At 45.6% G+C, this 14,530-nt stretch overlaps 1 protein-coding gene across 2 annotated transcripts; it reads left to right on the top strand.

Annotated features, from left to right (window-relative positions):
* The first annotated feature begins 661 nt into the window (after positions 1–661).
* Positions 662–14,090, top strand: LOC125446659 (zinc-binding protein A33-like). 2 transcript variants are annotated; one of them, XM_048520398.2, is made up of 6 exons: positions 662–1,259; positions 3,226–3,321; positions 5,824–6,051; positions 7,800–7,822; positions 8,854–8,969; positions 12,406–14,090. In XM_048520398.2, exons 1-6 carry the CDS (start codon positions 849–851, stop codon positions 12,933–12,935), a joined length of 1,404 nt encoding a protein of 467 aa, XP_048376355.1. In that variant the 5' UTR covers positions 662–848; the 3' UTR covers positions 12,936–14,090. The 2 variants fall into 2 exon arrangements, with proteins under 2 accessions (XP_048376355.1, XP_048376356.1); XM_048520399.2 differs by lacking the exon at positions 5,824–6,051.
* Positions 14,091–14,530: the final 440 nt, after the last annotated feature.

Raw genomic sequence — 14,530 nt, 5'->3', positions numbered from 1 at the left:
TCCAGAGATGCTGCTTGGCCTGTGTTCATCTAGCTTCACACTTTGTTAATATGGACATAATCCTATTGCTTACAAGTAACAGGGTTCCGTGCGTGAATGTATGTAACAAAAATAAAAGGATAAAACAATGGGTCGGTGTGAAGTCTATGCCAGCAAGTTTTTCGATGATACATTGACAAATCAAATTATTATAGGAACACAGGAGCAGGAGTCGGCCATTCCACCTTTCGATCCTGTTTCACGGATGATCATCCAACTCTGTTCTCGCTTTCCCCCCATTCTCTTTGATCCCTTTAGCCCTGAGAGCTATATCTCCTTCTTGGAGGCAGTCAATGTTTTGGCGTTCACGGCTTTCTGTGACAGGGAGCATTCTCCCTGTGCTTGTCCATTAAGCCAGGCCTGCCATCCCAGGAATCAGTCCGGCAAACAACTGCTGCGCTCCCTCCACAGCCAGAACAACCCCCTTCGGATAAGGAGGCCAAAACTGCACACCATACTCCAGATGTGTTCTCGCCCAGACCGTGTATAAATGCAGCAAGACACATCCCTGTCCCTGCGCTGGAATCCGCTGCCATGAAGCCCAACACACCATTTCCCTTTGGAGATAGCAAGAACTGCAGATGCTTGAAGCAGAGTCGATACATTGTGGAGGTGGCGGTGTAGGAATACAGCAGGCCAGGCAGCATCAGAGGAACGGGAAAGTTGGCGTGCCTTCAGTAGACGTTATCTGAAGGGAACACCCACCTCTTGGCTGATTCCAAGAACTCTACTCTTGCACTACGAGCTGAACACTTGCTCTCACTCGCGCTGGGACTGAGGGAGCAGGGAGGGCAGCTTTGCAGGTTGGGATGGCGAGTGCGAACGACTTCGAGAAGATGAGGTCTCAAGTGTCCTGCTTCTGCTGCGGGGACTTCTACCGGGACCCCGTGACGTTGCAGTGCGGCCACAACTTCTGCCGGGCGTGCGTGGCGAAGCGGTGGGAGGCGGCGGGCGGAGCGGCCAGCTGCCCCCGGTGCAGGGAGACTCTCCCCGAGGGCGCCCAGCTCCGCACCAACCGCTTGCTCCACAGCCTGGTCGAAAGCATCCAGGAGCTGAGCGTCACCCTGAGCCAGAGAGGCGGCCGCTGCCGCAGCCACGACGAGACGGTCGACATGTTCTGCCAGGACGACCACAGAGCGATGTGCGTGGTCTGCAGCGCGTCCCGCGATCACAACGGTCACACCGTCGTACCGCTGAAGGAGGCGGCCGGGAAATGTGAGGTGAGCCAGCGCCCTTCCTTGCAACATACTGGATGCAAACATTTGGCCGGTTTTAAACTGAGCAACTAACCAGAGCACGGTTGCAACTCTCCCTGCATTTTGTCACGTCCGTTGCATTTGCGAGAGGGTTGCACTGGCTGGACGTATTGAGGAAGAGGGAGCAGGGGCAGGGACTTAACCCAGAGAAATGTCGCCACAGCGCGGACTACGTTGCAGGATTACGCCCGGAAGTTAGAGACACTCACTGACCTATGAAACAGTCCAGCTTCTGGAGGTTCTTCACTCACACACACACAGCCCTGGATAGGCAACCAGCGGGGGGGATGGAGGGATCCACAAGATGGAGGGTGACCTTCTGGGTAGCTATTCGAGACTAAATCCCCGTCTCACCCCACCCCCACTCAATCACTCATCACTCATTCCTCCCCACTCAATCACTCATCACTCATTCCTCCCCACTCAATCACTGGCCATCACCCTCCCCCACTCAATCACTGACCATTTCCCTCCCCTTTCCCATTCAGTCACTGACCGTTCCTCCCTCCCACTCAATCACTGACCATTCCTCTCTCCTCTCCCACTCAATCACTGACCATTCTTCCCTCACCCTCCCACTCCCACTCAGTCACTGACCATTCCCCCCTCCCCCCCCCCCACTCAATCACTGATCATCTCTCCCCCCCCCCCACTCAATCACTCACCATTCCCCTCTCCCCTCTCCCACACAGTTATTGACCATTTCTCCCCTACCTGTCCCCAGCCAATTACTGTCCATTCCCCATCACAACTCCTCACTTAATCACTGGCCATTCTCCCTTTCTCCCCCTCCTTGCTCAATTACTGATCATTTCCCACCCACCAATCAACCACTGACCATTCCCCACCCCTCACTCAATCTCTGACCATTCCCCAACCTGCACTCAATCACTGACTATTCCCCCCTCCCCACCCATCACTCAATCACTGACCTTTACCCCCCTCCGCTGTCAGCAGTCCCCAAGCTCGATGATCCATCCCTGACCTGATTCTCACAGTCTCTCTGTGAACCACCTCTCTTTACAGCCAGCCTTCAACCCACCCCTCCACAGCTATGCCCTAGAGCTGCCTACCTGTCGCCCTACACGTGCACACACACTCTTACCAATTCTTATAGATGAACCAAAGAAACCATCTTATTCAGATGCAACACAGCTTGGTATGGTAACTGTTCTGCCCAAGACCGCAACAAATTACAGGGAGTTGTGAACACAGCTCAGCTCAACATGCAACCAGCATTCCTTCGATTGACTCAGTTTACACTTCTTACTGTCTTGGGAAAGCGGCCAACACAATTAAAGACTGTCCCTCCCCGGTTATACTCTCTTCTACCCTCTTCTGTTGGGTAGAAGATACTAAAGTTTCCAAAGAAGTACCAACAGATTTAAGTGTACAGCTTCTCTGTTGTTTTCAGACTTCTCAATGGACCTCTCATATATTAAAATTATTCTTTCCCTTCACCTTCTCTGTAGCTGTAACACTGTATTCTGCATTCTGTTCTATTATCCTGAGGTACTTATGTAAGGTGTGAATTATCTGATTAGTACACAATACTTTTCACTGTATCTCAGTACATGTGACAATAATCAATTCAAATCAAAGCAAAACTCCACCTCATCTGTTACTCCACACCTTCATCCACTCTTCACACTCACCTACTGTATGCCCTCTCCCAGTCTTCTCCCTCACCCACTCTACCCACAGCCAGCCAAGCAGCAACATCGGAGCAGGAAGGCTGACGTTTCAGGCCTATGAAGGGTCTAGACCCGAAATGTCAGCTTTCTTGCTCCTATGATGCTGCTTGGCCTGCCGTGTTCCTCCAGCTCTAAATCTTCAGTGGGTTAAGTAGTCCCCTATCTAGCGATGGAATGAATAATTCAGAACAGTTCTCTGCACATATTCATTGTGTTTTGGTTCATTTTCACTGCAGGAGAAACTGAGAGCACTGAAGGTATCCCTTGAATCGAAACTAAAAGAGTATTCCAAAAGTCAGGATGAAGACAAAGCAGATCAGGTGAAGCTAAAGGTGAGCTATTACACACAAGCACATAAATCAGGAGTTATGGTAGGTCATTCAACCCCTCAGGACTGCTTCGTCATTCAGTAATACCATGGCTGACCTGAATGTAACCTCAAGTCCACAGTCCCCCCTAACCCTGGAAACTCTTCAACCCCTCCTCCTGCTTAATAAAAATCTATCTAGCTCCAAGGACTCTGCTTCCGGGAAGATGGTTTCAAATATTCATGATGATCACCAAGAAAGGTATTTACTCAATCACTGTTTAAAATGGGGAACCCTTGAGTTTTACGTTGTTCCCCTACGTTGTTATCTAATGTGGTCTGCAGGAATATCTGAGACTTAAGACACTGAGGGAATGGCTGATGGATATTTATTGATTAAGATTTACTTGGGTGTGAGCTGGTTGCACTGATAGGGGGAGCCAACAATCAGTGGACTGAGAGTTTTATAGAGTGCAATGAACTGAAATAAAGCTCTCATATAAAAGTATGGACTTGAATTCAGTGTAAGTAGTTGTGATTTGGCATGTGACACCCAGTTATACATTCTCTCATAAGAGGAAATATCCTCTCCATATCTCCCCAGTCTTCCATGTCAGGATCATATCTATTTCAAGCAAGTCACCTCTTACACTTTTGAACTCCAGCAGATATAAGCCAAGCCTTCATAAGACAGGTCCACCCATTCCAGTTCTAAGACCAGTAAACCTTCTCTGAACTGCCTTAAATATGTTTGTATCCTTCCTTCTACAGGGTGGCCATTACTCTGCACAGTACTCCAGGAGTGGTCTCACCAATACCCTGTATAACCGAAGCATAATTTCCCTACTTCTGATTTCAGTTCCCCTCATGACAAATGATAGCATTCTGTTGTCTTTCCTAATTGCTTCCTATACCTCCGTACTAACCTTTTTGTAATTCATGCACATATCTCAGCTGTGCAGTCTCTCACTGTTTAGATAACACGCTACTTTTTATTCTTCCTGCCAAAATGGATAATTTCACATTTTCCCACACTATACTCCAGTTACCACACTTTTGCCTGTTCACTTAACCTATCAATAACATTTTGAAATCTCATTGTATCCTTTTTAGAGTGCACTTTCCTGACTACCTTTGTGTCATTTGTAAATTTGACAACAATACCTTTTGACTCTTCTTCTAAGTCATTTACGTACCGACCCCTGTGACACACCACTCATATCTTCCTAACCTGAAAAAGAGCTATTTATATCCAGTCTTTCCTTCCTGTTATCTGACCAACCTTCTATCCATGTTATCCCTGCACCATGAGCTATTATTTTCAGCAACAACGTTTCTTACCTTACCAGACACCTCCTGGAAATCTAAGTACAGTAGATCCACAAGTTTCCTTTCATCCACCTTGTGTATTGCCTCCTCAAACTACTCCAACAAATTTGTTGAACATGACTTTCCTTTCACAAACCATGTTGACTCTGTCTGATTACCTTGAACTTATCCAAGTATCTGTTACGACATTCTTAATGACAGATTCTAACAATTTCTTTGTGATAGATCTTAAGCTACCTGGCCTGTACTTTCCCATTTTTTGCCTCCTTTGAATAAAAGATTCACATTCACTAACTTTCAATCTAATGGGATTGTCCCTGAATCAAGGCAGTTTTGGAAAATGAAAACCAGTCCATCGAACATTGTACTCTCCACTTCCTGTACGATCCTCGGAAGAAGTCCATCGGGATCTGGGAACTTGGCATCTTGTGACTCCAACAGTTGAAAGTACTAGTGTCACTTTGGGGAAGGGCAAGGACCAAGAGCAATTATCTGTATGATGTGTATACAGTTAGCTAGATTGAAAACTAATTCTCGAAAATGCATAGACTCAAGGGGCTGAATGTCCAGAGCTCTTCTTCCTTAGCCAATGGCTCGTTAAGATTTCAAGGGACTTCATCAGGACAAATTCAAGAATGCCAAAACATCACACCAGCATATACTGCAGAAGAAAAGGCTACTGATTGGTCACGGAATTAACTGTGATTGGTGAGGTGTTGCAATGGAGTATGGCAAATATCCTGCAGTATGAACTGCCTTGATGCTTTGGCATTCTTGCTTGCATCCTGAAGAGCATGAAAGAAGGTGAAACATCACTCTTTTCAGCTAATCTAAAGATCTCAGACTGTTCTAGGGCTGATATGGTCCAAATTCATTGGAAATTGAGCTGGCTTCTCTCCCTGTCAGCCCTCAGTTTTGTGTCTTTGTGAAAGTAAAAACGAGAAGAGGATTGTGCAGGAAATGCAGCGGTCTGAAACATGACAAAAGCATTTCTGATGAGCATCTAACAAATCAGGAAACTGCTTGCACCCTGATTTTGAGTGAATTTATATCAGAAGATTGGGGAAAGACCAGGTCAATATCCCGAAAGAACAAAGCGCATTTTTTTACAGTCCTATTTTACACCTTTACTTTTGCAGCTGTATTCCTCCACTCTTGTATTTAAATTCCTAAATAAGATTTCCATGTATGTGAACAGAGACAAATCAGTGATCTGCGGGAAGACATCCAGGCAGTGTTTACCAAATTGCATGGCTTTCTGATAGATGAAGAACGGAGATTCATGATGAAGCTGAAAGAGAAGGAGAAGCTTATTGTACAATTAGAGGACAATATGAAGAAAAATTCTGAGGAAAGTGCAGAAATTAGAAAATTCATAACAGACATCCAAGAAGCGCTGCATCTGCAAGAGGAGGAATTACTTCAGGTGAGCAGGCAGGTTCAGGAACTATACCAAGGTGAGTGGAGAACAACAGAGGTTTAGTAAAAGCGGCTGAGAGTTAGTATTACCTCACCCCACCATGCTGCAACCATGCGACAATTCAGGAAATGCAGCTCACCGCCTCCTTCGCAATGGCAGGTAGGGCGATAAATGGTAGTCTCACCAACGACACCTACAGTCCCCCTTAAAGAACAAAACTCAGGGAAACTACCTGAGTTAAACCATGAAACTATTCCAGAAAGAACAGAAAGCATTAGATTCAGTGGTGAACACAGGGAATGCTGGAGAAGCTCAGCAGGTCTGGTCCCATCTGAAGAGGCAGAAACAGTTACCCAGTGTGACTCTTCTTCAGGGGTTCTGTCTACTGTAATAACCCTGGAGCAACTGACTCAGGGCTCAGAGCAATAGAATTTAAGAAAGATTTAACTATAATTGCAATATACATTGTTTGTAATAATACAACAGGTTCATAATCTGCACTAAATGTAATGATTAAGAAAATACAGAAGGAGGCTGATGTAAAAGTGAAGACAAATTTGCTATAGTCATACTAGACCATGGGGCTGTTCTCACATTAGAGAGATCCTACTAGTGGTGGTTTAACCTGAGGGATCCACGCCTCACGTGAGTAGAGAGCCTTCATTTGTAAGCTCAGCCAGTGTGGGAATTGAACCTATGTTTTATTGGTATCATTCTGTACCATGAGCCAGTCGTCCAGCCAGCTGAGCAAAGTGACCCATATTTATGCTTAGCCCATTGCCCATTGACGAATATTTCTGCTAGATAGATAGCTGGGTAGTATAGAGTCATCTAATGGCCAGAATTTCATATTATGGAATTACATTGGGCACCGTTTACTTTGGAATCATTCATTGAGATGCTTGATGCAGAGGCATACAGCACAGAAACAGCTCCTTTGGTCCAACTTGTCCATGCCAACCAAGTTTCCCAAACTAAACTTCCCAAGCCACTTGCCTGCATTTGGCCCATATCTATCTAAGCCTCTCCTGTTCATGTACCTGTCCAAATTACTTTTAAATGTTGTAACTGTATCTGCATCGACCACTTCTTCGGCCAGTCCATTCCAGTGAAAAACTTGCCCCCTCAAGCTCCTCTTAAACTTTTCTCCTCTCACCTTAAAAATATGCCCCCTAGTTTTGAACTGGAGAAAAGAACTTTGCTCTTCACTTTATCTATGCCCCTGGTCATTTCATGAACCTCTATAAGGTCAGCCCTCAGCCTCCTACACACAAGTGAAAAAAGTGCCAGAACTCCTTCCTGAACTGATAGGTCTCTCTGTTCCACAACACTACCCAAGACTGTACCGTTAATTGTATAAGTCCTCCCCTTGCTTGTGGTACCAAACTGCAATACCTCACATAGCATCAAATTAAACTCCATCTGCCATTTTTCAGCCCGTTGACCCAATTGATCAAGATCACTTTGTAATCTTAGATAGCCTTCATTATCCACTGTACCACCAATTTTGGTGTCATCTACAAATTTACTAACCACGCCTCCTAAATTCTCATCCAAATTGTTTATGTAAATGATGAATAAAAGTGGTCCTAGCCCCAATGCCTATGAAACACCATTGGTCACAGGCCTCCAGTCCAAAAGTTAGGCCTCCATCATGCAGAGAGCAGACAAAAGGCAATAGATTCATCAGATTTCGAAAAAATTCTACAAAACGATTTGCAAGTTTTGTTGACTACATTTCACTTCTTTTTCAGACTGCTAAATACATCATCCCCAGGTATGATATTTATTATGATCTTTTTACATTTGGATGTGAAATATTAAATCAGTTTACAGTCAAATATGATTTTATGGGAAATTTGCTTTCCACATGGTCGTTTAAGGTGAGTAAATGTTCTTGGTTTTGTATATGCTTCATAATTCTCTCACCTGTGATTCAAAATATGCAGTTTCCCATTATCCAGCCCTTGTCTTCAAAATGAATAGTAGGTAGTTACTTAGAATGACTTTGATCGACAGTACAGGTACAAGCAACTCGGAGCACCGCGCCCTGATCACTATCTCGCAGGATTCCTGTTTGGCATACAGGAGACCAGGGTTCAACTCCCAGACAGAACCTTATCCTTCCCCCTCCCCCACCCTCCACCCAAGGTGGGGAGTCCACAGCCAGGAGACAGAGTCTCCAAATAAGGCACTCTTTTGGACAAAGGTGAAGAAGAATATTCTCAATATGAAAGCATTAAAGTACAAAGAGTAATGTAGGAAAATGACCTTAGGTTAAAGAATCAGCCACGATATAGAACCCCTCCAATAGGGAAGCAGGCCATTCAGCCCACAAAGTCCACACCAACCCTTTGAAGAGCATCCCACGCAGACTCTATCCTATCCCTGTAACTCTGTATTTTCCATGACTTAATCCAACTAGCCTGCACATCCCTGAGCACTATCAGCAATTTAGCATGGCCAGTCCGTCTAACCTGCACATCTTTGGACTATGGCAAGAAACCGGAGCACCCGGAGGAAACCCACGGGCACAATGTGCAATCTCCCCACAGACAGTTACCCGTGGCGGGGGGTGGAATCAAACCTGGGTTCCTGGCACTATGAGGCAACAGTGCTAACCACTGAGTCACCCAAAGGGATGAAGGTTTTAAGTTGTTTCTACAATGGAAGGGGGAGGCATGGTGAGTAGGGATGTGTACTTCAATAAATTTAACTAGCGTTCAGTGGCAATTGTCAGCAATGGAAATAAATGATCAGCTCAGAGTCAGCATCAAGAATTAAACAGCTAGCTGCTGTTCTGTACAGGTCTCACAATAACTTCAAGAAGCCCACCAAAGTTTCTGTTGACCTGAACCTGGACGAGCTCATTGGACCAGTGCAGTATATCACATGGAGACGGTTGCTGCGGACCATCAATCCAGGTAAAGCCAAGTCCTCTGTTTTTATTTAAGGTACAACAGATAGGACGTGCTACTGAATAATGCGAAGCTGTTCGTGGGCTGTTTGAGAACAGATGCTGGAGTCGCAGCTGTTTTTTTACAAACTGTAAACGGTGACTAGTCTAGCGCTGGTCCCAAGCGACTCTAGTCCGTGACAATCTACAGGAACAACATTATTAAATTAGACAGGTTTCGGAAGATATTTACCCAGATGTTCCCGGGAATGGATGGTTTAGAACATAGAACAGTACAGCACAATACAGGCCCTTTGGCCCACGATGTTGTGCCTGCCTATTATCCCCTACATGTTACTCTCCTCCGTGTGCCTATCCAAGAGTCACTTAAAAGTCTCTAAAGTATCTGACTTCACTACCACTGCTGCAGCGCATTCCACATGCCCACCACTCTCTGTGTGAAGAACCTACCTCTAACATCTCCCCTGTACCTTCCTCCAATCTCCTTAAATATATGCCCCTTCGTAATAGTCATTTCCACCCAGGGAAAAAAATCTGACTATCCATTCTATCTCTGCCTCTCATCATCTTGTACACCTCTATCAAGTCACCTATCATCCTTCTTCACTCCAATGAAAAAAGCCCTAACTCTCTCAACCTTGCCTTGTAAGACTTGCCCTCCAGTCCAGGCAGCATCCTGGTAAATCTCCTCTGCACCCTCTCAAAAGCTTCCATATCTTTCCTATAATGAGGTGACCAGAACTGAACACAATATTCCAAGAGTGGTCTCATCTTTTGAGTTATAAAATCTCCTTGGATAGATGGGATTTCTTTCACTGTCGCATAGGACATTGAGGAATGACCTTTCAGAGGTTTATAAAATTGTGACTGGCAGAAGTAAGGTGAATTTCAGATTTCTTTTTCCTCGGATGTAGAATTTCAAAACTAGCGGGCATATCTTTAAAGTGACAGGAGAAACATGAGGGGCAACTTTTTTACACAGAAAGTGGTTCGTGTGTGGAATAAATGTTCAGCAGAACTGGTGGATGCTGGTACAATTACAACATTTAAAAGATATTTGGATAACTACATGAATGGGAAAGGGTTGGAGGGATATGGGCCAACACAGGCAAATAGAACTTGTTTAGTTTGAGAACATCGTCGGTGTGGATTAGTTGTTCCAAAGGGTCTGTTTCCATGCTGTATGACTCTCTGTTAAACCAGACACAGAAATAGCTACTGGAAGGGACTGTGGAGTCTCACTGCATTGGGAAAAGGCTGAGATCATTTCAGCTTTGTACCAATCTGCTTGCCCAGGAAAGCACAATGTTTCGTAGAAAGGTTGCCATCTCCCACAGTGGAACTCAATATTGATACAGTGCAAACAGCAGGTTGCTGAGGCAACAAATCTCCAGCTCATGGCTGATCAGAGATGACTCTCCCTGGAAATGTATGTGAACAGACAGGACTGCCTTAAAACATCACAGTGACATTTAGTATTGAGTGGACGGTGGGCTGTAGCGTTAAATGGGTCACAGGAAGTAGGAAGTCCATTTTACCCCACAGCTGACCGCTTGTTATTTTGGTTGACTTTAATGATTAACAAGCTTCCCTCTTGCTGCTGCCAATTTGACATTCAAGCTCTGACCCATAAAACTGGTATCTCTGAGTGGAAGTGTGAAATTATCACGAAGGATTCAACAAAGGTTGATACTTTCCTCCCAATCTCTATTTCCGTGTTGTGTGTGATTCTGTAATAAAATCGATATAGCCATTTTCTGGGATTGATGGGTAGCTGATGGCCTAGTGATATTATCACTGGAATATTAACCTAGAGACCCAGCTAATATACTAGGCATCCGGGTTTGAATCCTGTCATGGCAGACAGTAGAATCTGGATTCAAAATTTGGATTTGAAGGCTTGATGATGACCACAAAATAACTGAGAGACAGGGGAATCCACCTGGCTCACCACCGTCCTTTAAGGAAGGAAACTGCAGACTTAGATAACAAAGTGCGTAGCTGGATGAACACAGCAGGCCAAGCAGCATCTCAGGAGCACAAAAGCTGACATTTCGGGCCTAGATCCTTCATCAGAGAGCTCTGATGAAGGGTCTAGACCCGAAACGTTAGCTTTTGTGCTCCTGAGATGCTGCTTGGCCTGCTGTGTTCATCCAGCTCCACACTTTGTTATCTTGGATTCTCCAGCATCTGCAGTTCCCATTATCTCCAAACTGCAGTCTTAACCCAGTCTGGCCGATATGTGACTCCAGACCCACAGCAATGTGATTAACTTTCATCTCCCCTCTGGGCCATTAGGAATGGGCAATAAATCCTGGCCTAGCCAGTGATACAAATATCCTGTGAATGAATTTACAAAAAAAAGACGGCAGTGTAAATAATCCAGAGGCCCTGTTTAATGCTGTTGGGACGGGTTCAAATCTCACCATGACTCCTTTTGGGATGTGCTATCTGATTAATAGATTAGGAATTTTTATAATAGTATTTGTTCATGGGATGTGATGATCAGCGTTGACAGCACATGCTTAAACTCACACACACACACACACACACACACGTGCATGCATGTGTTCATGGTGTCGCCTGCTGTTTGCAGCATACACAACTTTCAGGAGGTGGTAACTTAGCGGTAATGTCACTGGAAGGAGACGTGCCATCTTAAACTTGTCTGGCCTACATGTAAGTCCAGACCCATAGCAATATGGTTGACTCTTAACAGCCCTCTGGGGAAACTTAGGATGAGCTGTTAATGCTGATCATCACATCCCGTGAACAAATACTATTGTAAAAATCCCTAATCTAGTAATCAGAGAGGAAGAACAGGTTAGGGAGGCGGTGACGAGCTGGGCTGGTTTTGGGAAGCAGTGGGGGGAGGGGTTACCAGCCCAGCTCGTCCCCGCCTCCCTAACTTGTTCTTCCTCTCACCTATCCCTTCCTCCCACCTCAAGCCGCACCTCCATTTTCCAACGACTAACCTCATCCCACCTCCTTGACCTGTCCGTTCTCCCCGGACTGACCTATCCCCTCCCTACCTCCCCACCTATACTCTCCTCTCCACCTATCTTCTTTTCTCTCCATCTTCGGTCCGCCTCCCCCTCTCTCCCTATTTACTCCAGAACCCTCACTCCATCCCCCTCTCTGATGAAGGGTCTAGGCCCAAAACGTCAGCTTTTGTGCTCCTGAGATGCTGCTTGGCCTGCTGTGTTCATCCAGCCCCACACTTTGCTATCTTGAAGGTCAAGCAGTGTTTAGATGTGATGGATTGAATGGCCTCCCTAAAGTTCTAAAGTTTGATAATGTAAATTTACTTGGCACTGTCACTGAATAATGCTGTGCGTACAGTTGAAAATTTGCCCTGTCTAAACAAATCAAATGTGTAAAATTTGTCCGAGCTTTTTAATCTCATGGTGCTGTATTTATTTATTCTTGTTTTTCTCTCAAAGCCCCCGAGTTTGTGACCCTGGACCCAATGACGGCACACCCACACCTCAAGGTTTCCGACGACCTGAGCCATGTGAGGCGTAGCGAGACAGCGCAGGCAGTTCCTTACAACCTGAAGAGATTTAGCAACCGGCATTGTGTGCTGGGATCCAAGGGGTTCACCAGTGGACGCCACTACTGGGAGGTGGACGTGGGGAGCTGCACCTTCTGGGTTTTGGGCGTGGCGAGCGAATCCATCTCGAGGTGCGGAAACCTGCCCCTGGCACCCGAGGCAGGAGTGTGGGCCATCGAGCTGAGGTGGCAGGACGGGTACAAAGCCCTCAGCTCGCCCCCTGCCTGCCTCGCCCGCAACGCCAGACCCAAGAGGCTGGGAATCTACCTGGACTACGAGGGGGGCTGGGTGGTATTTTACGATGCGGCAGATATGTCCCATCTCTACACCTTCAGTGACACCTTCAGGGAGAAGCTCTACCCTTACTTCAGCACCAGCTGCAAAGCTGACTCGCTGAGAGTCATCTCCTTACAGATGTGAGAGGCGTTGAAATAGGGGCAGCCTTCCACTTCTTTGTCACATAGATGGAGGCAGGATTCAAGCAGGTTCCGACTATCACCTCCATTTAGCTGCTCCTTATGACAATTGAGATTGCGATGGAAATCCCTGGAAGTGAGAGGCAGACAGGGGAATGTTCCATTTGACATTGACTAACCTCCACGCCAAGCGGCCAAAACGTTTCCGTCGCACAATCTGAAATTTCTTGGAATTTGAAAATCTTGGAATTTCTGACGGACTCCCTCGAACTAACCTTCCACGGAAGGTCGGGAAGGTGACTGGAGATAAACCTTGCCACGATCCTGCACGATGGCTCTTTCCATTCCCGCCATGAGGGTTTTTGGATTTGGTTTTCATCCTGGGATAGAATGCAAGTTTCTAATCAGTTTTATCACCTTCCATCCCAACCCCTACCAAGTCTGTCACTCCTCTGCATTGAGAAACTCAAATCCAATGTGGCAAGGTGAAGGGGCGATGGCCAGATGACTACATTCATCCTGTCTGGCGCCCCCCCCACCCACCCCAAGAACAATTTCACCCACTCGAGGGTACCTTCAGAGACCTTCCCAGATGCCAATGGCACCCAGGGCAGTGCCAGAAAGCAGGCAATAGTGACTCTGCAATTCACTTGGTAACCTGCCTGCTGAAGGCCTGGCTGGCTTATGTGATGAAGGAGAAAATTACCCCAGGTTAATCCAAGTGTTTCTCCACGCCTCACTGAGAAATTGCGATTGGTTACCAATTCACCAATTGTTGATCCCATCACGGAAACATCCCTTTTGTTTCAATCTCCATTGATCATTGACATATTTGTGACTAGAAAATTTGGAAGCTTGTAGGGAAAGATCAGGGGAGCAGGACAATTTTGATAGCACTTACAAAGAGCTGGCATAGATGTGATGGGCTGAAGGGCCATTTTCTGTTCTATGGTGTGATCGAACACACTGTTGCTGACATACAAGGGGAATAATTGCAGAGAAGCAGGAGAGTAGCGGGTCTGTTTGATGGCTCTTTTAAAAGACTCATTCAGACAAGATGGAGCAATTGGCTTCTTTTAGTGCTGTATGAATCTAAAATAATCATGCATGATATTTAAGGGATAATGTTTATTTGATTGTAATTTCAAATGCAGTGATTGTGATAATAAATAAAAGTGAAATGTTTCATTTCCACGTTGGAGTTTTTTTTTCCAGGCTCTGCAGAATATCTTCCAATCTTCAAGTATTGTTAAAAAAATGTATTGTGCAAGAAAAATCTTCCTGTCTCACCATCTTTGACCTTCATTGACTCTCCCTAAAAGGCTAATGTTGCACTTTCTTGAGAAAAGTTGTTAGGGTGTGGTCCCTGACTGATGAATCTTAAAGCAGGGATATAATCTCAGGATACATGAGGTAGGCCATGAGAACAAAATATTATCATCCAGAAGGTGGTGAAGCTTTGGAATTCCCTGCCCTAGCGCGCTGTAGAACATTGGTCATTGACCAGGTTCAAGTCAGAAACTAGAGACAACACAGTATGGAACTGGAGGAACACAGCAGATGAGGCAGCATCAGAGGAGCAGGAAAGTTGATGTTTCG

The sequence above is a fragment of the Stegostoma tigrinum genome, chromosome 34 (genome assembly GCF_030684315.1).
Source record: "Stegostoma tigrinum isolate sSteTig4 chromosome 34, sSteTig4.hap1, whole genome shotgun sequence".
NCBI lineage: Eukaryota > Metazoa > Chordata > Chondrichthyes > Orectolobiformes > Stegostomatidae > Stegostoma > Stegostoma tigrinum.
The sequence above is the reverse complement of the archived record's forward strand: the minus strand, read 5'-3'. Positions and strand labels throughout refer to the sequence as shown.

Coding starts and splice junctions, on each gene's coding strand:
- LOC125446659 (XM_048520398.2), top strand. CDS start 849: ATGGCGAGTGCGAACGACTTCGAGAAGATGAGGTCTCAAGTGTCCTGC. Junction 6,052..7,799: donor AAGAGGAGGAATTACTTCAG/GTGAGCAGGCAG, acceptor CTTCTTTTTCAG/ACTGCTAAATACATCATCCC. Junction 8,970..12,405: donor GCTGCGGACCATCAATCCAG/GTAAAGCCAAGT, acceptor TTTCTCTCAAAG/CCCCCGAGTTTGTGACCCTG.